General features: G+C 42.7%; 3 protein-coding genes across 4 annotated transcripts; 2 read left to right on the top strand and 1 right to left on the bottom strand.

Annotated features, from left to right (window-relative positions):
• Positions 1-5288: 5288 nt before the first annotated feature.
• On the top strand, positions 5289-7234 carry LOC105032597 (7-deoxyloganetic acid glucosyltransferase). Its single transcript, XM_010907079.4, has 2 exons — positions 5289-5969; positions 6066-7234. The coding sequence occupies exons 1-2, from the start codon at positions 5432-5434 to the stop codon at positions 7022-7024; spliced, it is 1497 nt and encodes a 498-aa protein (XP_010905381.2). The 5' UTR covers positions 5289-5431; the 3' UTR covers positions 7025-7234.
• A 9567-nt stretch (positions 7235-16801) lies between these two features.
• On the top strand, positions 16802-17771 carry LOC105032598 (copper transporter 6). Of its 2 annotated transcripts, XM_010907080.4 has the most exons (2): positions 16802-17414; positions 17525-17771. In XM_010907080.4, the coding sequence occupies exons 1-2, from the start codon at positions 16926-16928 to the stop codon at positions 17558-17560; spliced, it is 525 nt and encodes a 174-aa protein (XP_010905382.1). In that variant the 5' UTR covers positions 16802-16925; the 3' UTR covers positions 17561-17771. The 2 variants fall into 2 exon arrangements, with proteins under 2 accessions (XP_010905382.1, XP_029116894.1); XM_029261061.2 differs by lacking the exon at positions 17525-17771 and having other exon boundaries at positions 16802-17501.
• Positions 17772-24119: 6348 nt separating this feature from the next.
• Positions 24120-26864, bottom strand: LOC105032600 (uncharacterized). The gene is made up of 5 exons (XM_010907081.4): positions 26290-26864; positions 25839-26159; positions 25409-25709; positions 25023-25130; positions 24120-24887 (listed from the first exon to the last, which is right to left on the bottom strand). Exons 1-5 carry the CDS (start codon positions 26560-26562, stop codon positions 24802-24804), a joined length of 1089 nt encoding a protein of 362 aa, XP_010905383.1. The 5' UTR covers positions 26563-26864; the 3' UTR covers positions 24120-24801.
• Between the last annotated feature and the right edge of the window lie 1087 nt (positions 26865-27951).

The raw sequence follows: 27951 nt of genomic DNA on the forward strand, positions 1-27951 counted from the left end.
CATGCAATGCAAAGATCCGTGTTTCAGGATTCCTCTTGTGATCCTACTCTACTTCTTCCCCTATTATAGGTTACGAAACATAATGCCGGTCTAGATAAGATATGTACATAGTTGTGAGCACTCACCTAAGACCAAATCCAACCTTCTTTATCCACACATGTTCTTAATTAACCCTGTGATTATTAATGAATTTGGATGCTAGCATAGACTAGAAGTGAGTGTTTGAAATCTTGGATAATCGTTAATGCTTTTTTTTGGGTTCCTTTATAATAACTGAGCTTGTTGGGACCGCTCTATCAAAAGCTTTACCTTGCTTTGGTAAGCGTTTTTAATCTCATTGATACTTGAGGGGGTTACCTAAATATTCACTCTCAAGGAAACCAGCCCGTCACAGAGTTCTATGAAATTTCAATCAACTCTACATAAAGATAAAATAGAATGTTAGTCGTTACTTTAAGAGAATCCTAAGAGGATGGGTACCAGAAAGAAAAAACAGTGAATGCCAGGGAGTTGGGATAGAGCCAGTGTTAAGAAAGAAATCTATAGACAAAAGATACGAAAGAGAACTATCTATGAACTCCAAATTATTTTTAGCATTCAAAGCCATTTTCATAGCATGGGACAACCATAATAATTATCACCAATCAAAAGTTTGGAAACAAGCAAGGTTAACACCTGGGTTGTCAGATGAGTAGGATAGGATGAGAATAAATTTGGACCAATGAGATGAGCGGAGGCAAAGCTATTTGAAACAATAATGGAAGGAATATTGCATCCTGATGTAGAGCTTTCTGTCATGATGGTGGAAAATATAGATTACCCAATGGATAAATAATTGTAGAAAAAAATTGAAAAAATTTGATGAACCTCGGAAGTTGCAGAAAAATTAGAAGGCTTCTCTTGATGACAATCCAAGATAAGATCTTTGATATCTTCACCAAACAACAAAAAAAAAAAAGGAACCTATTGCTGGGGGAGATGTTCTAAGAGAAGAAGAAGGTGCCCGCCAAAAAAAGAAGTTCGCTATTGTACCATCATCAGGATGCCTTCAGAGAAGAAAACGATGATGCCGAATATTCAATGAAAAATAGATGGCTAAAAAAATTTGTAGATAAAAGATATTAAAGAATAAATTTGCAGTCAAAAGGCTTAATTTCATTGACTATGATAATATGCTTATATATATATATATATATATATATATATATATATAACACACCGTGTCTTCAGCGGTGCATATTGTTTGATAGCTATTCATCGCATCCTGCGCTAAAAAACAAGCCAGTATCATCCAAATAAGAGGCAAGGACGAAGGTGTATGATTATATAACAATTATAACAGAAGCATCGTTGACTCATTCACTGATTGTAATTGGACGAATTAATCCCAGCTGTTTTGTTTAACTACAGAATATTTCTTGTCCTCCGTGCCCGGCATGGGTTAATTTTTTTAATTGAAATGCGAAGCAATAAATCATATTTTACATCCACGTGGAGCAACGTTTTTGGGAGCATGTTTCTTTCTCTTTTATCTTCTTTTCCCCTTTTCTCAGGAATACGTAAGGGATGATGTTTTGCACCGCCCCGTGGAATCAACAAGTTGGCCAATCTAACCGGGCAGGATCTGCTGACATTTTAGATGGTGTCACCGTCATCCCAACGCCATCGTCCTTCGTGGAGACGGATAGCAAAATACGGAAGGCAAATTTCCTGATTCCCTTGTTTATGTATATGCGACGGGAACAGCGTTCCCAGATACCCAGTTGATATGAATATGGAGCTTTTTAAACCCCACACCCCCCACGAAGAAAAGAAAAAAAAAAAAAGCTTGATGCTGCGGAGTGTAAAATAATCAAAAAAAAAAAAAAAGGAAAGAAAAAGAAAAAGAAGAGACTCCCACCGCACTGCTGAAGGCAGTTGGCATAATTTATGAGAATTGATGAGATGCATAAAAAATGATTGATTTATAAGTTACCGTATCAAGGTCTTATAGTCTGATGGGTCTTTTTGTGCAATTAATTGATTGCGTATTTACGTAACGTCCTTTTGCAAGTGCAATCACATTAGAAAAGCAGCGAGATCATGGTGCACCTGTACTTGAATGAGCTAACCGAAGGAGTCATCATTCTTCATCTAGTCATGCTAAATGAATTGAAGGTCCTATTTGTGAACAGAAAGTAGTGATGTAAAAGTATGGTTAGACCTCAAATGCCTTAACGCCCATTTTCGATATTTCACCTTCCTGTAGCTAGGTGAACAATTTTTCTCGCACGCCGAATTGGAAATAGAATTCTTTTTGCGTGTAGCACTTGCAATCGCAAAAACCAACACCAATCAAACAGAGCACAAAGCAAGCATGTGGCCATTGTTTGAGATGTCCCAATCGGTTATCTGCTAGTCAAATACTCTGACATTACGCAGTTAACACGGATGTTGCATGTCCCAATAATTCATATTAACGAAGAATAATGTAAAAGAACTCATCTATAAACATGTCATGTATTGTTGCTATCGCAGCCATTTATTTCTTTTTGAAAAGCACATAATCTCAATTGGAATAAGCCAATGCATCACGTATGATGAGATTATAGCCATTCATCATACCTACCTATCCTACAAGAATAATGACACTTATTAGATGTACCAAAACCAGAAAAATATTGAGACTGTTCGGGATTGCACAAAAAATCGAAATTGACGGGGGAAATTGCAAACATTTTTGAAAATTTTCAACGTAGATTGATTATATCATGGATAATGGCTTTGCATACGATATGACCCATCCGTAACGATGAACAATCAGTTATACATTGCACCGAGGGTCCATGATGCATGTTGATCTGTGTAATGGAGCTCCCTTGTACATCACTCGTTTTGATGGCTGCAATCCATCAGAGATGGATTAGATCTTCATCATGCAGCCCGGACGCCGTTGAAAACTTCGAAATATGGAGGGGACGATTCCCTCTGCGGCAATCTATTTTAAAGGTAAGACCGATATATGATATTATTCTCGTATGAATACGATCACGGGTGTTGGTGCAAAAATCTATCGACATCGGAGAAGCTGGAGTCGAGAGAGTCACGGTCGCCGTCGGAACCTGCAAAGAAAGTCTAAATCGGAGTTGGGGGTGCTCCGGTAAGATCCTCCGACGCTCAAGTCAGTTCTCTGCCTCAACAAGAATGGAGTGCTCGAACGAAAATTTTAACAGAATTTTGAGATAGAAATTAGAGCTTAGAGAATAACATATCTGGAGATCCCCTTTTTATAGGCGGAAGGCGTAACAGATTGACAGCGCGTCCGTAACCGCCTGGTGGTGGGCCATTCGGGGCCATGAGGAGTTTGTTACGGAGAGTAGTGGAGTGGAGTCGTGGCCATCGCTGTGGCCTGCCACGTGGAGCCTGTTGTGGAGAGTGGAGTGATGTCCGTTGTCGTGACTTGCCAGAGCATGATGGAGCCGCGTGGGGTCTGTTACAGGAGGTGGAGCAGAGTCGTGGCCATCGCTGTGGCCTGTCAGGGAGTCCGGGCCTATCGGCCGAAGCTCGATTGGGGCGTCTGGTGGAAAAAGGCGGTTCTCCGTCTAAGAGGAGCTCGGACGTTGCGGGCGAGCCTTCTACCGTTGGGTGCCTTGGGCGCTGGCGTTGCAGGTGGAGGTCCTCTACTGTAGAAGCTCGGTCAGGGATTTTCTGTGGATGAAGTTCGATTTCATGCAGAATCTGATGGAAGGTCGACCGTCAGCAGATGTCGGATGGCGCTGGAGAGGTTCGTCCGTTGGAGGGGTCCGGCTGCTGGAGTCTGTGCGTCGTAGGAGTTCGTCCAGAATCTGCCCACTACAGAAGTTCGGTCGGAGTCTGGTTCCTGTAGAAGTCCGGATGGGAATCATTTGTTGAGAAAGCTCGGTCGAAGCCTGCCTGCAATGGAAGTCCGGAAGGAATTCGTTCACAAGGGAAGCTCGGGTGGAGGCTTACAGTAGAAATCCGACGTGGACCGCTCGTAGCAGAAATTCGAAGTAGACCGCTCGTAGTGGAAGCTCGGAGTAGATCGCTCGTGGTGGGGGCTTGGAGTATATCGCTTGTGGTGGGGGCCCGGAGCCCGGCCCTTGTAAGAATTCGGATGAGGTCCACCTGCATCTATCCGCAATAGGAGCTCATGGCTGAAGTCCGGCTCCCGTAGGAGCTCGGACGAAGTCTACCTGCAGTAGGAGTTCGGGGAAGAAGTCCGGCTTCCGTAGAAGCTCGGACGAAATCTACCTGCAGTAGGAGTTCGGGGAAGAAGTCCGGCTCTCGTAGGAGCTTGGACGAAGTCTACCTGCAGCAGGAGTTCGGAGAAGAAGTCCGGCTCCCGTAGGAGCTCGGACGAAGTCTACCTGCAGTAGGAGTTCGGGGAAGAAGTCCGGCTCTCGTAGGAGCTCGGGTGAAGTCCACCTGCAGCAGGAGTTTGGAGAAGAAGTCCAGCTCCCGTAGGAGCTCAGACGAAGTCTACCTGCAGTAGAAGTTTGGGGAAGAAGTCCGGCTCCCGTAGGAGCTTGGACGAAGTCTAAGTCCACCTGCAACAGGAGTTCGGAGAAGAAGTCCGGCTCCCGTAGGAGTCCGGATGAAGTCCACCTGCAGTAGGAGTTCGGGGAAGAAGTCCGGCTCTCGTAGGAGCTCGGGCGAAGTCCACCTGCTGTAGGAGTTCAGAGAAGAAGTCCGGCTCCCGTAGGAACTTGGATGAAGTCCACCTGCAGTAGGAGTTCGGGGAAGAAGTCCGGATGACGGTCGACCGCCGTAGAAATTTGGATGGAATTCGTCCGTCGTGGAGATCTGATGTTGGGAAAGTTCGGCCACTGATGAACTGACGAAGTTCCGAAAGAAATTTGGATCGGGATCGATCGGATCCTGTCGGAAAAGATCTGGAAGAGGTCCGAAAAATGATAGATCCTTGTAAGAGGTCGGCTGATAGTAGAATCCCGAGGGCACTTGGGACAGCCTGATAGACGATCAAAGAAGCTTATTGCTAGGGAAGCTTGGGAGATGCAGTAGGAGCTCGTTCGTCGTGAAAATCCGGTCGACGCTGGTGGAAGAAGCTGTGAGAATTTATCCATCGGCAGAACTTGAGAATATTATGGAAGCTCGACCGTCGGAGATGTTCGAAAAAATATCGTCCAAGGTTGGACGCCGGCAAAATCCCGAAAGGATTACTCATGATGTGAATTTTGATTGGGGGTATTTTATACCCAACAACGGGAATCTGAGGATAAGAGACCAAGAAGAAATTAACAACAGAGATCGGTCTGTTTGTTTTATACGACGTCCCAACAAACCCAGAGCAATTATTGGAGTCTTCAATTCTTTGGCGAGAGAGCAATGCTGGTAAGCTACGGAATCTCAGAAAAAAAGACTCAAAAAAGAGGTCCCCCAAGGTGCTCGGCGAGCCACGAAGAAGTGCGAGATGGACGCCGCCGGGAATCCGACCGAGATGCCTACGGACTCGACAGCGCATGTGCTGATCTTTCCCTTCCCAATTCAAGGTCATGTGAACGGCATGCTCAAGCTGGCCGAGCTCCTCTCCAAGACCGGCCTCCACGTCACCTTCCTCAACTCCGACTACAACCACGACCGCCTCAGCCGCAGCTCCAGTGCCTATGCTCTGCTCGCCCAAAGTCCGAGATTCCGCTTCGATTCCATCTCCGACGGCCTCGCCGATGAGAATCCCCGGTCGGCCTTTCGTTTGATGGAACTAGAGGAGTCTTTGAGGACTCGGTCCGCCGTCCAGTACCGGGAGCTGTTGACCAATCGTGGCCGCGGAGATGATGGAAAATGGCCGCCTGTGACGTGCGTCATAGCGGACGGCGCCATGACGTTCGCGGTGGACATCGCGGAAGAGCTGGGAATTCCGGCGATCGCTTTCCGAACAATCAGCGCGTGCAGCTTCTGGGCTTACTTCTGTATTCCCAGGCTCTTGCAGAACGGGGAGCTCCCGTTCCCAGGTATGGCTAATAGAATAGATCGAAGCACCCGTCGGTACGTTCGTTTGTTTACAAACAACTATTCTATACTTTGGCGTATATAAATAAATTTGGCAGATGAGGCGGACCTGGACGAGCCCGTCCGGAGCGTGCCGGGGATGGAGGCTTTTCTAAGGCGGCGGGATCTTCCGAGCTTTTGTAGACAAGCAGGAGATGAGGCGGACCAAACCTTCGAGTTCGTGACCACCGTGACCGCTAACACGAATCGGGCGAGGGCGCTCATACTCAACACCTTCGAGTCACTGGAGGCCACCGCGCTCTCTCACGTCCGCTCTCACTTTCCCGTGACCTACGCCGTCGGACCGCTTCCCGCTCTGCTGAGATCGTACGGGTCACACTGCCCCAGCAACCCGGCGGTATCGCCCACTTCCTCCATGCCGTCCGCCAGTCTATGGGAAGAGGACCGGACCTGCATGACGTGGCTCGACTCCCAGCCGCACAAGTCTGTCGTCTATGTTAGCTTCGGGAGCCTCACGGTGGTGTCTCAGGAGGCGTTCCTCGAGTTCTGGATCGGGCTGGTCAACAGCGGGCAGCGGTTTCTATGGGTGGTGAGGCCGGATCTGGTGGAGGAGGAGATGCTCCCGCTGCCAGAAGAGGTGAAGGTGGGGACAAAGGAGAGGGGTTGCCTTGTCGACTGGGTCCCGCAGGAGCAGGTGCTGGCGCATCCGGCGGTGGGGTGCTTTCTGACTCACAGTGGATGGAATTCAACTCTGGAGAGCCTGGTGGCAGGAGTGCCGATGCTCTGCTGGCCATTCTTTGCGGATCAGCAGATCAACAGCAGGTTCGTCAGCGAGGTGTGGAAGGTGGGGCTGGACATGAAAGACTTGTGCAGTAGGAGCATAGTGGAGATGATGGTGAGGGAAGTGATGGAAGGGCAGAGGACCGACGGGTGGAGGAGATCTGCAAGAGAGATGGCGAAGATGGCGTGGGAGAGCGTGGCTGAAGGGGGTTCCTCCCACGCAGACTTTCGAAGGTTGATCCAACGCATCATGTCTCTAAGCTCGCATGGTGCTTAGAGACAAATTAGGACCGTGCAACCATGGCAGATTAAGAACAGATTGCAGTGATAAGTTATATTTAGACAGAGAGAGGTGGTGCTCAGGTAACAGGAAATCTTTCACAAATAAGTTACATAGGCGCCACATGTGTACCTCTCCTGTTGTTGTTGGAGTTTTATTTTATGAAAAAATTTCAATTGAAAAAATTAAAAATAATTTTATCTTCTATTTATTAGTAGTTTCGAAGGCTTTACTTATTTTTTTTTTTAAGTTCCATTTTGAATATGTGAAAACAAGTCTTTTCTTTAAATGGAATTTTTTTTTTTTTTTTGATATAATCTTTAAATGGAGATCTTTTCCCCAAACAGCAGAAGTTAAGCTTTGAGGGAAATGTGCTGATGACCACGTATGAGCGCTCGTCTCGGCTCAATCAGGCAAGCTTTCAATCAATTATTTTTAAAATTTTATGGATAATAAATTTTTAATATTATTTTACTATTTCAAAAATAAAATCATAATATTTAGATATTATTCTATCCATAGTTACCACCGGTACCATACAGACTAGGTTATCAACAGTATGACGAAAGAGAAGATCGCATATCAAAATACAATTTGGTAGTATTGCGGTCAATCTCCTGTTGCATCCATCGTCGGAGAAGAGCAACTACAAAAAGAAGTCCGTATTGACTGAAGTTGTGTCCGATGGAGATCTCCGATATTTAAATCAGTGGAGAGTGATGAACAACAGATGAATATTTAGAGAGACAGAGTATCAGCTCAAAAGAGTATCTTACTAAATGATGTTCATTTACCTTCTTTTATAGGCAAGTTGTTGGTAACCGTTTGTAATAATTAGATACGTGGGTCTCACTTATTTCGGCACTATGTGATCGTGGGATGGGATAAGTTATACCCACCACTGATCATATTCTGGCCATTATGCACTTTCTGCACTGGCGATTTCTGATATGCCGACTCTATATCAGGAGTCTGAATATGTCGATTATATGTCGGCAATTGTGGAAGCTCGGATGACCATCTGTCGGCAACTCTGATATACCGATGGTCGTCGATCTAAAGTCAGTTGAGTTGTCATAGTTGGAGTTTGCCAGGGAGGTTGAGAATAGCCGACTGTTGGTTGGCCAACCGATTGATAGTCGACAGTTCATACTTATCAGACCGATTGAAAGTCGGAATTGAGAGAGTCTACTGAATCGCCCCAACAGTTGCCCTCCACTCCCAAATTCAAGGTAGCCTGACATATGGATTGGGACGTGGTTTGACACGTTGGACGAAGGGAGTTGCCACGTGTTATCTTGAGCTTCAATTCAACTACAGACACTAATGATTTCTTTGAAAAACTTAAGATCTCCAGTCATTTTGCTGTTTCGATAATCGTAAGATCATCATTAGGGGTGTCGATTCGAGAAGATAGTCTGGCATCTGAAGAATCCAGTCAATTTGATTCTGACTAGTCGATTTTAGCCACGTGTTCAGATATCATTGGCTCTGAGTTGTTCACGCGGATAGTGATGAGGTGGCGTGATCTGAAGGTAGGTGCGTCGAATCATCCAATCAATGGTAGATTCTGATGTAGCCACGTGTCGAAATCCGGAGAAGTCTTAATTTGAATAACTTCATCTAGACCATTGAAGGGTTCCATATATAATATCACTTTCATTTGGATCTTCTATTTCTGTATTTATCATTTTCTCCTGCAACAGAGGGCTCCACCTCGGGTGCTGAGAGCTTCAAGCATTTTCGAAGTCTTCCTTGTTCTTCACGTCATTTCCTAGCTCCATATTGAGTTTTTATTCCTTCTTTCTAAATTTTCTTCTTTCTTCTTCTAGATTTCTCTGACATCAATCATTTTCAACGACAAGTAGGGGTAGGAAAGGGAATGTTTCAACTTTTCGAGATAGTCGATCAGAAAATTCAATTGATGATTCTCTTTCGGATATGGAGATGGAAGTTTCTTTCTTATCCGAATCTAATATTGATCGGCTCCAGAAATAATATCGTATCCCGGAGTAATTTTAGCTCTTCGCTCTCGGTCCGGATGGTCGGATGAATTCTCCTCCTCTAGATTAGGTTGCATTTTATGTAGAGAATCTTCAGACCGATTTTCGCTTTTCGATTCTGGAGTTTATCCAAAATCTCCTTGATTACTATCGTCTTTGCCCTGCTCAATTAGCCCCGAACTCCATTCGGCTAATTATTAGTTTTACTTTGTTGTGTCATCTCATTCCGACCAACCCTCATCCTTTTCTTTTCCAAGCCTTCTTCGTCCTTCGTCCTCACTCGAAAGCCAAGGATTGGTGGTTTTTTAACCCGAGGAAGGGTTTGTCTTTTATTTTCAATCTTCCATTATCCATTCATGGATGGAAGAACCAATTTTTTTTTATCTCTTTTTCATCTTCTTAGTAGGGCTTTCCTTCATCCTAGAGCGATCCGAGAACCGACCCCAACGAACATAGTCGGATCGATATTATTGATCGAAAAAATTTTTTCTGACTCAAGGACATGGAAGTTCTAGTGCAACGAGAGCTAATGACGAAGCAAGCTCTCTATGATGCCGGACTTAGTTCGGCGACTTCTTTAGGTATAGCATAGTCGGTCATTTTATTTTTCATTTACTTTCGAACTTTGTAACTAAACTTTTGCCTTCTGATTGCAGCTATGCGTCCGATAGCATGAGTCTCAACTACTAACATTCATCAACATGCTGCCAAGAAGAAAGCAGCGATCGATGTCGGATCATCCTGAATGATAAAAAAGAGTTGGATTGATTCAGGGCCGGTACCGACGAGAGAGCCCTACATTCCATCAGTGGTAGCTCCCGATGCTGAGCCTGTCATAGCGATGTCGATTCTGACAATGCTTCCTCCTATCGAAGTGCCATCAGCTGGAGTAGAGACGGTGAGAGACGAGGATGCCACGACCGTCATGTCAGTTATAGCGATCGAGATGGCATCAATCTTGATTCCATCAGTAAGGGTTCAAGCTGAATCTACAATCGCGACCGAACCAGAACAATCTGCTGCCACGTAGACCATTCCTCAAGTGCCTTTGGCTGGGCCAACGTGGTCTCGAGCACTATCAAGCTCCGACTTCATGGCAGCTTCGAGCGAACAACCACCAACTGAAGAGCGGGAAAAGGCACCGGCTATCTCTGTTGATGATAGATCATCGACGGATCTCCCCACCCTCTTTGACATCCAAATTTTAGTCGGTGAGTCGGCTTTGGCCAGTCCAATGCTAGCCAAGCGGCTCATCGAGGCTGCTCTTCTCCCGACTGACATGGGGAATAGGAAAAGTCAGACTGTGTCTGAGATATTTTCTTCTTTCTATCCGACAATCATCGAAGTAAGTTGACGATACTTCTTTCTTTTTTTTTTGATCTAACTTATTCTTTTATTTTCAGTTGGCACATGATATGCACGCTTTGGAGAGCAGGTATCAAAAAATTATCGAGCTTTGTCGGGCCTGGATGGACAAAGTTACAGTCGCAAATGCTGAGAAAGCTGCCACCGTTGAACAGCATCAAGTAGCAACTGAATGGGAGAAGGCAGCAATGGAGTGGGAGAAGAAGCTTCAGGTGGAGATCTCCCATGCGGCGGTCGAATTGGAGTCCACCAGAGCCGAATTAGGGTCGAATCAATAAAACATCACGTCTCTAGAGTCCCAGATTAAGAGCAAAAAATATTCAATCAATTGGCTTCGGAGGGAAAGAGACGGGTGTATTGAAGAACTTAAGGCAGAGTGTGAGGGCATCGGGCCACTAAAGAGAAGTTGGCACTGGTTGATGCAGAGTCGGCTTCCATCAGAGAGGAAGTAGAGTCGGCGAAAAGTATTTTGAATCGGGCCATCAAGAATTTTAGGAAATCACAGGAGTACAAGAATGAAATTCTCGAAGGCGGATTCATCTCCTATTGCGTCGGATGCGAGGACGGTAGGGATGCAGTCAAAAAGTTGTATCCGAATTTAGATTTGAGCAGCATCGTCCCCCCTAGTTCGAGAGAAGAGGCTGTCAAGGAGACTACTAAGCTGAATGAGAGAGATAAACCAGCTGCACCAGAATCTGCTCCAACCATCGAAGCTATACCAGAGCGAGCTAAAGAAGAAGCCGACTGATGATCGGTGTAATATCTTTTTTTTTGTAATTGGATAATAGTCTAATATTATAATCAGACTCTGGGTCTAATTTTATAATCTTTTCTTTAATGAATGAAAAAAAAATTTCTAAATATGGAATCCCTTTTCAATCCTGGTGTGTTGTCAGTGTCATTGAATAACAAACAGATTACTGATTATCAATCGGTGAATTGAATGTCGATCAACAATCGTAGTAGAGTTTGTCTGTTAGTCTGGTGTCAGCTGATTTAGCTTTTAGATTTTTTTTAGGTATTTTATAGACGATGACAAGTCGAATATTCTTCGACTGATTGGAGTCAAGTCAGTATATTTTCTACTCGATCGGAGTCGAGTCGACATAATATTCTGCTTAGCTAAAGCTAAGTCGGTATGAGTAGTCATTCGCCTTAAGTCGGCTTTTACAGTAGAAAATCGGGATATAGTCGATACAAGCTGATCAATTATTTATTGATTTAATGCCATTATTCGACTTAAGTCAATTTTTATTGTGAAAAATCAAAATGTAGTCAGTATGAACTGACCAATTATTTATCGGTCTATTGCCACTTTTGTAAATAACTTATAAATGATTGAAAAATTCAAAATTTAAAATCTCAATATTTCACTTTGAATATATGGTACATGTGAATAACTTTATTGATAGTATATTTTCAAATTATCGATATCTCAAGTCTGAGAAATAGTTGCTCCATCGAGAGTTTCTAATCGATATGTGTCCGGATGAAGTATCTCAGTCACTTTATAAGGTCCTTTCTAGTTTGAAGATAATTTTTTTTTTATTCAGAAGCTTTGAAATTTCTATCTTTCTTAAGACCAGATCTCCAGGATGGAAGATTTTTAGTTTGACCTTTGCATTGTAATACCGGGATACTCTCTACTGATATGCTGTCATTCGAACTAGAGCTTATTGTTGGATTTTAGATCAGCTCTCCGACATTCAGAATTACTCGAATCATTATATTGTTCGACTCTCACTGATGACAATCTGATCTCAAGTAAAATTATCGCCTCCATTCTATAAGCTAAGTTGAATGACGATTCTTTTGTCAGTATACGAAGAGTTGTCCGATATGCCCATAAGAGCGGATATAATTCTTCCATCCAAAGGTCTTTAGCTTGATTTAATCTGGTCATGAGATCATGTAGAATTATTCGATTTGTCACCTTTACTTCACCGTTAGATTGTGGATGATCGATTGAGATGAGATTGTGCGTAATATAAAATTTCATACAAAATTTTTTGAAATTCTGATTGTTAAATTGTCAACCGTTGTCGGTGATGATAGTGTGTGGTAGATCAAATCTACATATAATTGATTTCTAAATAAAATCTTCTATCTTACTTTCAGTGATTTGTGTTAAAGATTCAGCTTCCACCTATTTTGTGAAGTAATCAATAGCAATCACTATAAATTTTTTTTGATCAGATGTCGGAGGAAAAAGATCAAATATGTCGATCCTCCCATTGAGTTATTGTATCTCTTTCTTGGAGCTCGGATGCTTCATATTAATGATAGTTTTTATTTTCTCAGGATTAGCTTCAATTCTTTGTTGCAACATGAGAAATCCAAAAAATTTTTTGGTAGTTACCCCGAATGTACACTTAGTCAGATTTAATTTCATCTGATATCGTCAAAGTATGTTGAAGGCTTCTTCCAAGTCGTGAACGTGATCAGAAGTTTTAAAATTTTTCACTAGCATAACATCAACATAGACTTCCATGTTGCATCCAATTTGTGCCTTGAACAGTCTGGTAACTAGCCGTTGGTAAGTAGCTCCGGTATTCTTGGAACCAAATGGCATTACTTTGTAACAATATATGTCCTTGTTGGCTATGAAGGTAGTATGCTCCTCATCTTTGGGTGCTATTCGAATTTGATTATAGCCTGTGAAGATGTCCATGAAGCTCAAAAATTGATGTCCCAAAGTCGAATCAACTAGTTGGTCGATCTTTAGTAAGAAAAAACTGTCCTTCAGATAAGTTTTATTTAAATTTGTGTAGTCGATGCAGATTCTTTATTCTTCATTGGTGTTTCTCATCATCACTACATTGGCGAGCCAATCGGGATACTTAGCTTCTCTGATGAATCCAGCCGTGAGCAGCTTGTCAACTTCTTCGTCGATGACCTTCTGTCTTTCAAGAGCAAAAAGTTTTTTCTTCTGCCTCACCAGCCTAACTTTAGGATCAATGTTCAACCGATGAATTATTACTTTTAGAAGAATTTATGATATATCGATTGCCGATCAAGTAAAAATGTTGGCATTTATTCTTAGTAGACTCACTAGTTGTTGTCACTCTGAATCAAATAATTACGATCCAATTTGGACTGTCTTTTCAGAATTATCTTCTTTTAATGGGATTGAAACTAATTATTTGGCCGGTTCATCCTTTTCTTAATTTTCTCTTTGATCTAATTTATCAACAAATAAAAAGTCTTCAGATTGATTATTCTTTGTAGAGATCATGAAGCAATATCGAGTAAGTTATTGATCTCCACACATTTCTCTAACTTCATTTCTTGTTGGAAATTGGATCAATAAATAATATATTGATACTACTGCTCTTAAGGCATTGAGTCCTGGTTGTTCAAGTATGGCATTGTAAGCCAAAGAAACTCGAACGATCGTGAATGTCAAGAGAACGATACTTTGTTATAGATCTATTTTTGCAATTAGTCGAAAAATAAGTTTTTCTTTCACGGTAACTGCATCTCCAGTAAAATCAACTTAATGGCATTAAGACTCTTCTAAATCGATCAGTAGATAGTCGCATTCGGAAGGAAGTCGAGTAAAAGAGAACATCAGTAGAACTTTCATTATCAACTAAAAATTTTTTTACATCATAATTTGCTATCATCGTCGAGATGACGACAGCATCATTATGGGGAGTCTGTATTCTCCGAACATCATCTTTCGAAAAAGAGATTACATTGTCAAGTCATCATTTCTTTGCTGACTCTTCTTCGAAAGTTGCCCCTCAATCTTTCGGTCATCCAAAAATCATGTTGATCACTCCCACCGTTGGTTTATTATTGATGATTTTCTCAACTTGGGGCTGAGGCTATTGGTCGGTGGGAGGTTGAGTCGGACGATCTCGTCAGAATCTCTCGAGGTAGCCACGTCGGATTAGGGTCTCTATTTCATCCATAAGCTAAATATATTATTCAGTATCGTGACCATGATTATGATGAAACTGACAATACTTCTTCTTGTCGCGACTCTTCGATTGTGCTTTCATCGGTGGGGAATGTCGAAGATACTCCTTTCCTTCGATCTTCATTAAGATCTACACACAGGGAGCAGAAAAAGAAATATAGGAGTCATACATGCTGCCATAATTGCTCGATCTTGGACTCCATCGATGGGATGAAGCTCTTTTATTGGTTGTTGACCGACTTGGTTGGATTGGAGCTCTATTTTTTTTATTTCTTTTTCTAACCTTTTTCTTCTGTCTAACACCGGTCAGAAGCACCTTCGTTCGCATATATACTTATATGCGTACTCCAAAAATTCTGCATAGGTCCGAAGGAGAGTTTTATCCAAAGAATAGATAAATCTGGATCTTCTTAGACCTCTCTTCATAGTCGAGATGGTCATATCTTTATTGAGATCCCTAACCTCAAGTGTGGTCATGTTAAAGTGAGCCATGAAGTCTCTCTATATCTCTGTCTCACCTTGCTTGATAGAGAAGAAACTATCTGATGTCCGCGGTACCTTTCAGCTAATGCTAAAATGGACCGCGAATGAATATTTGTGCTGCTCAAAAGAACTTATACTCTCCAATAAAATCCAGAATATCAAGGTCGAGCAGCCTTCTGAATGGTTACCGAAAAGGTAATGCATAGGAGAGCGCCGATCGCCCTTTGAATCATCATGAGAGCCTTGTAACTCTCTGAATGATCAATCAAATTGGTGGAGCCATCATATAGCTCCATCTGTGGTATCTTGAATCGAGATGGGACCGGCTCGTCCAAGATACACTGAGAGAGAGATTGGACAATGTGGAAGTCGAGGTCGTTGGTGGACTTCCGACCTTCTACTTGGAGTCAGACAAGTTGACGATCGATCTCTTTGAATTTACACTCATAGTCATCGAGCCGTCGTTGCTGAAAAATCTTGAGATAGAATTTTTTGAAGAATTTAAGGATAGAGAAGTGGAAGGTGCATGCGGTCTCTTCCCCTTTTTAATGCTATGCACACAGGAAGGAGGGGAAGATCACCGTGAATGATGAGCAGCATGATAAGAATGTCGAGAAAGCAGTTGTTCGACTTGATGAGAATGTCGAAACGGTCGTCATTTTGGAGATGAAGAGGGTAAGTGCCATGGAGGACGGCGGCTACGCCTGGATGGCACTAAATGCACCATCGGCTCCTTCGCCAGCGACTGCTGCTGTTGCTGTATTTGTTGTTATTGGAGACTGTGTACTGCCTCCGTCAACACCTTTATTTGCTGTATTAAAGCAGCAATTTACACATCCATAGTGACTACAAGATGTGAAGAGCTGGACTCTGTCATTGGAGGTGAAGGAGGAAGATCTTCGTGATAGAAAGATTGCCTCATGGATCCTGTAGAGTTATTTTGAGCTTTGATTTTTGTCATGATTTCTCGTATCTTCTCTCTACCTGACGCACTAATCTGTTGTGGTCAATTTCTTGTTGCATCCATCATCAAAGAAGAACACCTGCAAAAAGAAGCCCGCACTAACCAGAGTTATGTCCGGTGGAGATCCTCCGATGCTTAAGTCAATGGAGAGTGGTGAACAGCAAATGAATGTTTAGAGAGGCATAGTATCAGCTCAAAAATGTATCTTACTAAATACTGTTTATTTACCTCCTTTTATAGATGATTTGTTGGTAACCATTTGTAACGGTTAGATACGTGGGTTCAATTTATTTCGATACTATGTGATTGTAGGATGGACGGTTATATCTGCTACTGATCAGGTTCTGGTCATTATGTACTTTCTGCGTTGACGGTTTCTGATATGCCGACTCTATGTCGGTAGTCTGAATATGTCGACTATATATTGATAATTGTAGAAATTCGGATGATCATTGATCGATAATTCTAATATGCCGATAGCCATCGATTTGAAGTCAGTTGAGCTATCATAGTTAGAGTTTGTCAGGGAGGTTGAGAATAGTCGATTGTTGGTCGGCCAATCAATTGATAGTCGATGATTTATGCTTATCAAATCGATTAAAAATCGAAATCGAAAAATCTAGCTGAATCGCCCAAGCAGATAGCATAGGATTGGCATGTTAATTCAGCGTTTCTCTTTAAGAAAATTGGTCCCGCGCTGCCTTGAAAGCGGGTTTAAGTGTTGTTCTCGACCTTTTTGGATTAGCGGACCATCCACATCGAACAGCCAAACAAGCAGAGACCTGGTCTCCCTCTCCATCCACCGTAGATCGGCACATTCATTGGGGATTTACGGTTCTGTAAAACAGACATGACAATCCAAAAAATCTCGCTAGAATTCTCCTTTTAACTTCCCGTAAGTTTCCACGCAGGCATCGAGGAAGGATCTGGGCACCCTCTTGCCAGTCAATAGCAGGCAACTGTCTCCCGTACCAGTCATTTTGCCTATATCTTTACTAAGTGTGCGGTGATACTTGTCACTACCTCAGCCTTGCCCGTCATTACCTCTCATCCCTCGCCGCCCACCACAAACACCAGATGAGATATGTATCATCTCTCTTTTTCTTAATTATATACGTATCTCCTCCTCTATAATTGGTTGCTGAAGGGGCCGGGGAGATGGCAATGGGCAGAAGAGGCGTCATGGACGATGGGATGGGAGGGATGACTGTACCAACCATGCCCGGTCATCATGAAATGGGCGGCGACATGGCGATGCGCATGACCTTCTTCTGGGGGAAGCGCGTGGAGGTCCTCTTCTCTGGCTGGCCCGGCGACCGAGGACTCGGCATGTACCTCCTCGCCCTCCTCTGCGTCGTCGCTACCGCCTCCCTCGCCGAATGCCTCTCCCCCGTCTCCGACCGTCTCTCCCAGGCTGCTCCCACCGCCGCCACCGGCAGCGGCCGCCGAATCTCCACCGCCGTGCTGCTTACTTTCCTCCACGCCGTCCGGCTGGGGCTGCTTTACCTCGTCATGCTCGCCGTCATGTCCTTCAACGTGGGTGTCCTCATCGCCGCCATCGCCGGCCATGCCCTCGGCTTCCTCCTTTCAGCGAGTGGCCTCTGCAAGCGGGCTCGGCCCGGTGACGGGGAGTACCCTGGCAACCATGTGATGCCTTCCACCAAACGTTAAATTTTAGCTTTCTTTTTCTTTTTTTTTTTTTTAATTTTCCTTGTTATAAATATTCGTGCTTTTTTTTTTTTTTCTTGGTGGTTTAGAACTTGTTTTCGTATGAATATCTATGCGGACGTTGAGTCGGATCCTCGCAGCACATGCTTGCCTGTGAATAGTGGGTGGAGACTGGAGAGGAGGGCTCTGGTTGCAGCGAACCTGTTAGCTGGCAGAAGCCATCACGCTTCCGGTGCTGAAATCGAAGAATATTATTCCTGTTTTTACAGCATTTCCTTTTATGTTTGGGTCTCAATGTGCATACCACTTGCTTCAAATTGTCGACTTGTTTTTAAATCATGGGTGAAGAAATTCTTGAATGGTTCTGATCCATAGAGACGTCCTGGGACACTGCTGTCGATCATTCAACTGGGCAAACTGAACTAGGGCAGCAGAGAGGATCCTTTTTTTCTTTTTCCTTTTCTTTTCTTTTTTTTTTTTTTTTGGTGATCCGAGGGTGAACCTTCACTGATACATAATTTTTATGTACTCATTTGTCATGGATACGGATGCACCGAGTGAAGACACCTCCATCACTCATCTCTAGACGAATTTACCTATCCTTGCATAGCCGCAGTCGGACCACTGTTAATTAGTTACTCGTCAATGTGCAGCCCAGTGGATGCGAATTGTGAAAGTTGGATACAAAAGCCAGAGACTAGATCTACTTATACATGCAAGCAATGGTTGCTAATCTAGCAAGACTGGATTCTGTACCAAGAACTTTATAAACCATTAGGAGCTATGAGACCCAATGGTTTATAAAATAGTTGGAACAGCATCTAGTCTTCTAATTTGCTGTAAGTAGATTATATAGTAACCACTGCTTGCATGGTGGATTTAATCATCCATCAGGAATTCCTACTTTTCCCTCCTTTTTTTTTTTTTTTTTTTGAGGATAAAGATGTTAAACCCATCGGAATTCACGAAAATGTGAACTATTTACTCGAATACATATCTATTTTTTTTTGGTAGAAAAATACATATCTATTTGATAGCATACACTGCTTGCATCATCAAACAATTGCATTACGATCCACCTGAAGGAAATTTTGTGCAAACCAGGTCACATCTGGGTCATTAACAAAATTTAAAAATCTAGCCATTGACACAACGGTATGGTGCACGTAGGTAGTCCACCAGCCGCAAGTAATTTTCTACCAGCTGCCAGCTGGCCGTAAATGTTATGAGCTTCAAGAACATATTCTACCCCTCCATTTGGATTGCTTTCCTCGCTTGCATTTTGATTTCTGAGTCTTTAGTCTCAACTTTATGTTTTCTTTCACCCAATATTTTCAGAATCAGATTGAATGGGCTGGGCCGACCGGTTGGATCAGGGACCGATTTCAATCCCAGAGCGAAATTTGGGTTGGACCCGAGTGATCTTCAACCTATAAAAAATCGGCAAATACCGGTGAACCCGTTGCCCGTGATAAACCGGCCGGACAACGGGCAACGGATTAATTGTTTGAGGATAAAAAACTGCCAAGAGTATTCTGGATCGGTTCCGACTCTTCATTTTCAATGTCTTTAGGGTCCATCACACCCATCCAAACCCATCGCCTCTCCTCCCCAAGCCTCAAATCCTCTTTCAAAACCACTTTCTCACCTTCCTCTCTCTCCATCTCTGAGAGGCGATCTCGTGAGAGAATTGGAGAAAGAATTCAAGCTCGCAGGAGTCCTCTTCTCAGAGTCTCTTCTGCAAGCCCCCAGTCTACCCCTTCTTCGATAGAAACCATTTCGATAGAAACCATTTCGACTGGCTCGAAAATCCCCTCTAAAATGAAGGCTTGGGTGTACGATGAGTACGGAGCTGCCAGCGTCTTGCGGTTCGACGAGGGGGTCTCGATCCCAGAGGAGAAGGAAGATCAAGTCCTCGTCATGGTGGTAGCTCCGCTCTCAACCCGATAGGTTTCAAAAGGAGGCGGAAAATTCTAAGCAACTACTCCTCTTTTGGTGAGTTTCACTTTTTATCTTTCAATCTTTATTTCTCTTTACTCTGGATCGGTTTTGTTTTCCCCTTTTTGAATTCTTGTCTGTGGGTTTATGGCTCCAAATGCTTTGTTCTTCCCATATGTAAAGAATACTTCTTTATTAAGCTCTACTTTTTATAAGAAATATAGAAATAGGGTTAGATATCATTATCCTTACTGATACTGCCTCTCTATAATGTATTGTAATATTTAGCATGTGCATCAGCAATCATTATCACAGACAAAGGTGAAAGTCTAATATTTTCAAGAAGGGAACTACAAGAAAAATATGTATATAAATCTTACTTTCTGCATTTCTTTTGACGGAGGGATGATTTGTTATTTCCTTATATAAGATTTCCTTAATACCACCCCTTTTAGTGAGTTGAGAGATGAATATTTATTTATTTTTTTTACTTTGGTGATTGAGATGATTTGCACAATTGCACCCTTCTCCCTCTCATCCCCACCCTCCTCAATCATGTCATGCTGATGTCACAAGTCAATTGATCGGACCAACTATTTTTTCATTCCGATCTGATATCCGGTCCGATCCTGAAAATATTGCTTTCACCTGAAGCTCTTGCCCCATCTCCTGAATCTGTTTCAGCTTCTACATTTTCCCAGCTTTCTCGTCAAATAGTCTTCGGAACTGCTTTCCACCTTCCCTCCTTTGGTTTACAAAAAATATTCAGAAATAACTAATGCAAACATAAAAATGGTTGCATTATTTAGGTGGGATTTTACGAAGGTACTTATCAGGATCTAAACATTTGCCAATGCTTATCATATGAAGGATCGTACTTGAATTTCTATTTGCAAATATTTAATCAACATAATTAGATTACTAGACATTAAACATTAGATGTCTTTTTTTTTTTAAGAAAAAGAAAAAAATGGAAATGAAAATGAAAAATAAGCAAAACAAACCATTGCGGTCAAGAATTCGTTGCTCGGGCAGATCAGTCTCCACTCCTGTGCACGTGAGGTATTATTCATTTCGATCTCTGGCTGTCAGAGACACGTCGGTTCCACGATGGGTACTAATGTTATGGTCATGAACTCGTGGATTAAATGGATCGGTCTCCATTCCTACATACGTGAGGTATTGTCCGTTTTAATCTCTAACTGCTATGATACGAGATCTCACAATTTTATCTTTTAAAAAATATCTCATGAGGAAGAAAATGTTTCATCCCATATAAACTTAAACCTTCCTCGACTCACAACCAATATGTAATTAAAGATTTTCTCCCTTCTACATCACAATATGAACTAATTTACGATCTTTTGAAACTCCAACTCGAGTAGGCCAAGGCGACATCAGTATAAAGATTTAAATATACTTGGTTTGCATGATGGATCTAGGACCTCCGCTTGAAAATGGAGGGAAAAAAAAAAAAAAAACTAAGAGCTAAGTGAGTACATCACATCCATTCCATGGTACAACTGAATTTTGATCCGAATCTGCTAGAATTTGTGGTAGGTCTAGCATGCCAGGTGATAATGAATGTTCTCATCAAGATGCACTCGGACGAAGAAGAGTATGGGCAATTGCATGAGTGTATGCCCAAATGCCTGGAGACACGGTAATGAAAAGAAACATGAGTCTGAAGAAGATAACATAAAAGTGACAGCCAGTGCACCGATTTAAGCATCCGAGAATTAAATGGGAACAAAATCAATGTACCCCAACCGCGTATTTTCTGTCATTTTAAAACATAGCAGGCATCATGATAGCTTGAGTTACCAAGGGTTTAAACAGTAAATTCGACTGCAGATTCTCTCTTAAATCACTTTATGACTTGCCTTAGTAGGAGAAACCACCTCATAGTTGATATATATCCCAAGAATATATAGAAAATGATTTAATTTGCCTTCATTGGTTGCCTTAAATCCCTGGTCTAACACATTAAGATTTCATGCCTTAAAGTTATGTAAATGAAGGAGGGTGCATCAACAACTGTATCCGACTGAGAAACATTATGATAATTGAATTCTTTCCTGACAATTGGTGGCATCTTCGGTTCTTTTGTCGCATTCCTGAGTTGATTCTGGAAATTTTCAAGCTCCGAATCTAATAACTCTCAACCAATTCCGTGCCTCAACTGATTCTCTGCATCTGGTAGCAGGCTGCCACATTGAGAGAATTCAATTGCATCTGGTGGGGCAGCGATAGATGTTGGCAGCTTGCTAAGACCGCCTACATGGTTAATGGCCCTCAAGCAAAGCCATATACGTATAGCATTCGGCACTTCAAATAGAATCCTAATGGATGGTTTAAGAGTGGGAAATGTTGGATACACCACCAGTCCATGACCTCATAATCTATTTGTCTTACTTTCCTTTTGGTTTTCTCTTCTTTAACCAAATCCAAATCATAAATCTTAATGAGCATTCTGAGAACATTTACTTGATCGGCGAAGAAAGGCAACCTCTGTGATCAAAGAACCATTATATCTCATACGAGCCACTAGCCTGGAGGTTGTCCTAAGAGCCGCATTTACGTGACTATTTTCACTCTGCGATCTTATTTCAAGTATGGTGTATTGAAATGCGAGAATTGACCAAATGCCAATTCAACAAAAACTTAGCATCCGGCCGCGAAACAAACACATTGAATGCTTCACGTCTCCGGGCTTCCCCTTGCATTGTAAAGGCGTTCTTTTCACTGTCAATAAACCGTAGTAGTTTGCTATGGCGAGATGGGGTCTAAGGAATGGAGTAAGCAAGCCTCAACAAAAAACGGGCCCAAACTGCAGCAGCAGGCCCTGCGATAGCATTACTTGAAAATCCAACACAAAGACCCGTGAACACGAAAAAAAACAAACAGTTTCTTGAGAGTTGGTTGCAGGTTTTTTTTGATACTCCTTTTCTGTTTTTGGTTTGTTACTTTTTTTGGAGCCTGCTCCCTATTGTAATTGTACTATTTTATATATATATATATAACAACAGGTGCGATTATTCAATAAACGATCACCTCCTCCCCATTAATTTCTTAGTTGTTTCTTCGATAGGCACATTTGGAAGAACACATCTTCCATCTTGAAGCGATGAATAATAGATTGAACGCGACTTTTATGAGAGATCATGATAAATTTCCACGAGATGAAGATGCAATTTCTATGAAATCCACATTAAATAGGTCTAATTATTACTTGGATCAGGTCCAATGGATCACGCCAAATCCCACGGTGGATTTTTTTTTGGGTAAACCAAATCCCACGATGGATAACACGCCACATTCCCCCTTGTATTTCACCAACTGATTGCACGTCGTCCACCGTGCAGATGCTCTAAGATTTGACCAGGTCCATGCAATAATATCTCATTAAATAGTGGGCAGAGCGCAGCGCAGTAGTCTGCCACTAGGTCCCATGGCTGGGTAGCTTCCCTGAGGGCCATGCATGAGTCGGTGCCGTGGCCCATTACGCAGCATGCCCACGCTCCACCAAACCATAGCGACAAAGATCACCAAATGTCACAGGTAGGGCCACAAGCATAACCAAAAGAGCTTGCAATCTTAGAAGTCCACCAACCTGCATATCGGATCAAACAAATTGGAGAATGCGAACCATTTGATCGCATGAAGATCATCGGTCCCTGTACCACAGCCGGAATCTCGCACATAAAAGACTTGTTTGGTTCGTGGGAAGAGGAGAGAAGAAAATGTGGCCAACAAAGGAATAGAGTATCTTATTGGAGTTTTTTAAAAAAGAGATGGAAAATAACCTTCCTATGAAAATATTATTCCTATATTTCATGGGAAGAAAAGATCTTTGTAGGATATAGGAAAATCAATTCCCATCTATTAGGAGTTGGAATTTTTTTTTTTTTTTTCAAAAACACTTCTAACCTTTTAGATAGAATGGAATAAAATATTTTTCATTTATTAAAAGCTTATATAATTTTTTGGAAAAAAATAAATACTTAACTACGCATAAGCTATTCTAATATGGTATTTTCATATATATATATATATATGGTTAATGTGATATATGAAATTTAATTTTTAAAAATAAGATATATTCTCTGTAGAAGAAAAATATTTTATTGAAAAGAGAATCTTTTCACGAACGAAAGGAATCCAAAGTGGCGGAAATGTAACGTGCAGACAACTCCGTAGCACCATCATGCAAGACAAAACTTTCCATTTTCTCACGAACTTATTCCTGCTTCCGCTACAAGCTTTCCCACCCCTACCGATACCTCTACCACTGCACATTTTTGAGAACAAATACGAAGCAACTTTCGGTCGTCTTTATACCATAATTTTATTATTTAATTAGCTAGAGAAGTATTATTTAACTAGCTAGACATGCATGCGGATGTTGACCGTGTCAAACAACAAAGTGCAGCCCGCCCCAGTCCAAAGTGGGTATGAATAAATAAAAGTCCGAAGAATAGCCACCAGCGCTAAACAAAACCCCGGACGCTGAACGCACAAGCAACCATCCCCATCACATCTTCTCAGGAAACAAGAAAATAAAACGTTCAGCCTTCAGATGTTATGTTCTTTCTAGGAAAAAAAATAAAAAATAAAAAAAACCAATCACGCCTGACATTTTATAGATTCCATTCGGGTAGTTGACCAGCCCATCCTGAGGCCCTCCTATGGGCCCTAAAAGAGGGGAAGCAGAACAATCCAACACGACATACAGCATCAAGCACATAAGGTGAATTTAATTTTCAAGTCATATATAGAAACCCTTTTTCCAAAATACATGGCTTGATAAAACTTGTAACAGCCCATGCTATTGTATATGATCTAATTCCTAACTCCATCCTCAGACCAAAAATAGAAAAGAGAGAGACTATAACAAAAAGACAATTACAAAGGAGGCATTTTTCCTTATTCCTCAAGCTCATGTGCTTCTGCAGTGAGAGAATTGGGTTAGGCTTGACGAGTACCAAGGTAACCTTCAGAGAAGCGAGCGTCTTATTGGATAATTCTTCTGCAATATATATATATATGCAAAAAGCATGACTTATTTCTTCCTCTTTACTCTTCTATATATATATATATATATATATATATATATATGCAAAAAGCATGACTTATTTCTTCCTCTTCTACTCTTCTACTTCCATTCCCTACACTGACGCAAACTATTTCATGAGGTCCGTCTTCCCAGCGCTTCCACCATGCTCAAATCCAATAATAACGTTCCTAGACTACGTACTAGAAGCAGCACCAGATGCTGCGCGCTCCTCCAAGCTGGGATTTACTTGCTGCCCAATACCTAGCTAGTACACCCAGCACTACCTACTGCAAGAGTGCTACCACCATCGGTACGCAAGAGGCCAGTAGTGGCGAGGGTTATTACGTACGTTCATCCCTGGTGTGACGTACATCATGGCTCGTAACGGCCGGCGGCGGGGGGACGGAAGTGGTTCCGGTTCCGCTGGGAAAAGGCGGCGTTGGCCCGCCCAAGAACACCTGCGGTTGCGCATAAAAAGAAATTAAACACTATTAGCAAAGAATGGTCCTCTCAAACAAAAACACAGTGCCTAAAATCTCATAATAATCACATGCATAACAATTCCCAGTTTTTGGATAAAAGGTCCTCCTTACCGTGATCAAGAACAAAGCCATCCGGAAAGTGTTGCTGGGCTCCCAATTCTTCCATATTCAAGTTCAAAGCCTGAACTACTCTTGCGGGAAGAAGCACAGTCGAGCAAGCTGATAAAAACCAATAAATTAGAAATATATGAGATATTTCGCCGACAAATTTGTCTGTCATTCGTGATGAAATGTAAAACATTAAAAACATGCTACTACCGGACAGAAACCACAATCATAAAGACAAAATTGATGAAAAGGAAACAATATTGGGATTCAACAACACAGAATAAATCTCAAATCTGGTGGAACAGATATCGATCCAACAATGATTAAGCCGGGGTGTTCCCTAGATCGACGATGGTCTTTGTTCTATTGATTACCGAGGGCTATCATACCTGGCTTCTTGCGCGACTCGTTTGGAGTGCCGACTCTCCGAGGCAAGAAAACACCCGTGCCGGCGGACTCCCTTTTAGCGCCGGCACCAGTCAGGAAAACCGCTCTCATGCCAGAAGAACCGAGTTGGGGTTGCTGCCGGTGCTTCTGAAGAGGCGGCCACGCCGAAGACGGCAAGCCAAGAGGCCGGCCGTACCGTCCCTCCCCACCATAAACCCCGCCGCCCCCCCTTGCTCTGCTCTGCCTCCCCCATGCTGCAGAGAGCTGCCGCTTCATTAACTGCGGTTGCTTCAGATGACAGAACTACGAGAGGATGCAAAACATGATTAGAGAAAAGGCTTAGACCTAGAAAACCAAGGAAGAAAGCTTTCAAGGGAAAGAGAAGGAGGAGGAAAAAAAAAAAAAAATAGACACGCATACGAACACACACACCTGCTGCTGGTTCTGGGTGAGAGCTGGCGTGTGGTAATAACCAGTGCCGGGGGCTTTGGAAGCGGCCGAAACCGGGGGAGAAGACTTCCACAAGAGCCCGCTGCCCTGATAGCTGTGATGGTTGCCTTGGTCGTTGAGACTTCTCAGCCGCGTGACGTGCTCCTCCGCCGCATAGAGCAGATCCCAAGCGTCGTCTTTGTGCCGCTCCAACGGAGTCGACGGTGGCGACACGCCCAGCGACAGGGCGTTCGGGCTCCCCTTCCCGGAAGCGGACCAGGGGCTCAGAGTAGACTGCGGTGAACCGGCCATAACTGCCCGTGCCTACGCAGCAAATCCAGAAAACCCCAAATCAAATTAGCGGATGAGATTGATTTCTGTTGCAACTTCCTGCGAAACGCCTAAAAAGATATATGTATGATAACAAAGGAGTCAGATGTTGGAAAATAGATACCTTTGCGTTCTCAACTGCAAGAACAGGCGTATCGTTGGCGTCGTCGTCCTGAAGGAAGGAGCGAACCATCTTTTGGGTTAGCCCGGCCATGTAGTCCTCCTCGTGGCACTTGGTGGTCGCAGGATCCACCGGAGAGCTCGGATTCGAGTCGGAAGCGGGACAAAGGTCGGTGGAGAAGGAAGTCCCCGCAGTCCTGACTCCTTCGAGGAAGAAATCGTCGCAGAGGAACTCGGACGGAAGCAAGAACTCAGCGTCCTCCATATCCTCGGCCATATCGGAAGGTAAGCAAGAAAGCTCGCTCGCTGGTCTGGTTAGAGGGCGAGAAGAGATGCTAAAAATAGCAGGGTAGGGGCAGGGTGGGCATGACTCTATCTGCAGTTACGCAGTTTTGCTGGTGGGAGAAGAAATAACAATAGCCCACACTGGCTGGCGGGTTTCCCACTTACCAGGGGTCGGGCCCCTCCCAAAAGGCAAGCAGGGACCAAAGCGAGATGTAGGAAAGCAAAGGGACTTGGTCGCCTCTATTTTTTTTTTTTTTTTTTTCTTTTTTTTTCTTTGGAGTCGAGGAGAGATGGGGAACGGGGGGACAGAGGGAGAGAGATGTGCCTATAAGAGGGAAGGAGGGTTGTACCCAAAAGAAAAAAAAGTGGGTTGGGGCGGGTGGGAGGGAATGTCGACCGGAGCGGCGTGTCAAAAATAGAGGGAAGACGCCAAATTATTATGAACAAGAAACCCAAGAAATGAAGAAATTTGCAATCTGTCCTTCTCGGTTCTGCACACTTGCATCCCGTCTCGGAGAAAATATTCGTTGCGACGGTGATATCACATCACCGTTGTAATAAATTAATAAAAAATTAAAAATAGATGAAATATACGGAAGATAATATAGAGTATTATCTATAAAAATCAATGTAATATATGATAATTGATGAAATATAAAATTTTTTATTAATTTATTATAAATTTAATATGATACCATCGCTGCAATAAATATTTTTTTCGTCACGATTCTGCACACTTGCACATTGACTAAACCATCCTCTCGTTGCAAATTGTGGCCGTTACTTCCAAATCCTGGCAAGGATAAAATTATCATTTTATTCATTACACTCCAGGGAGATTTGAGTCGCACGGATGGTAAGACTTTTATGAGAGTTTTTCTCTACCAATGATCAAACAAAGAAAGGAAAAAGAAGGGTAAGAATTTGGACGGTCGACTTTCGGTGTTTGTTTTAGCCTGAGCAGATGCTAGGGGCCCGGTAGCGTTTTTGATGAGGGACCAATGTTCGGCGACTCCTGAAACACCAACACGACAGAAACTGACAAAAATGATGCCACTCGATTGTCTATTTTCCTTTCCGTTGCTTAAACCACCATCTTGCTCTTATAACTCATTTTATTCAAAGTTTTGCTCGACGAATTTGGTGAGGAAAAACATTTTTTTAAAAAAATAAAGAAAGAAAATCAAGTGAATCTTTTTTTGTTCGTATTTGTTAATTGAACGATGCAGATAACGCGTAACGAAGAAATTAGAATCCGGTTGCCGGCGGGAAAAGGATCTGAAGCTCCAGGAACAGTTCGAGGCAGTCGCGTCTCTTTCTCACAGCCAAATTGTGAGAAAATCGAGTGGGAAATTACAAAATTACCCCCGACATCCTAGCG

Source organism: Elaeis guineensis, chromosome 5 (assembly GCF_000442705.2).
Source record: "Elaeis guineensis isolate ETL-2024a chromosome 5, EG11, whole genome shotgun sequence".
In the NCBI taxonomy this organism is placed as follows: Eukaryota; Viridiplantae; Streptophyta; class Magnoliopsida; order Arecales; family Arecaceae; genus Elaeis; species Elaeis guineensis.

Coding starts and splice junctions, on each gene's coding strand:
- LOC105032597 (XM_010907079.4), top strand. CDS start 5,432: ATGGACGCCGCCGGGAATCCGACCGAGATGCCTACGGACTCGACAGCG. Junction 5,970..6,065: donor CGGGGAGCTCCCGTTCCCAG/GTATGGCTAATA, acceptor TAAATTTGGCAG/ATGAGGCGGACCTGGACGAG.
- LOC105032600 (XM_010907081.4), bottom strand. CDS start 26,562: ATGGCCGAGGATATGGAGGACGCTGAGTTCTTGCTTCCGTCCGAGTTC. Junction 25,131..25,408: donor CGAGTCGCGCAAGAAGCCAG/GTATGATAGCCC, acceptor GGTTTTTATCAG/CTTGCTCGACTGTGCTTCTT. Junction 24,888..25,022: donor TGGCTTTGTTCTTGATCACG/GTAAGGAGGACC, acceptor GCGCAACCGCAG/GTGTTCTTGGGCGGGCCAAC.
- LOC105032598 (XM_010907080.4), top strand. CDS start 16,926: ATGGCAATGGGCAGAAGAGGCGTCATGGACGATGGGATGGGAGGGATG. Junction 17,415..17,524: donor GGGAGTACCCTGGCAACCAT/GTGATGCCTTCC, acceptor TTGGTGGTTTAG/AACTTGTTTTCGTATGAATA.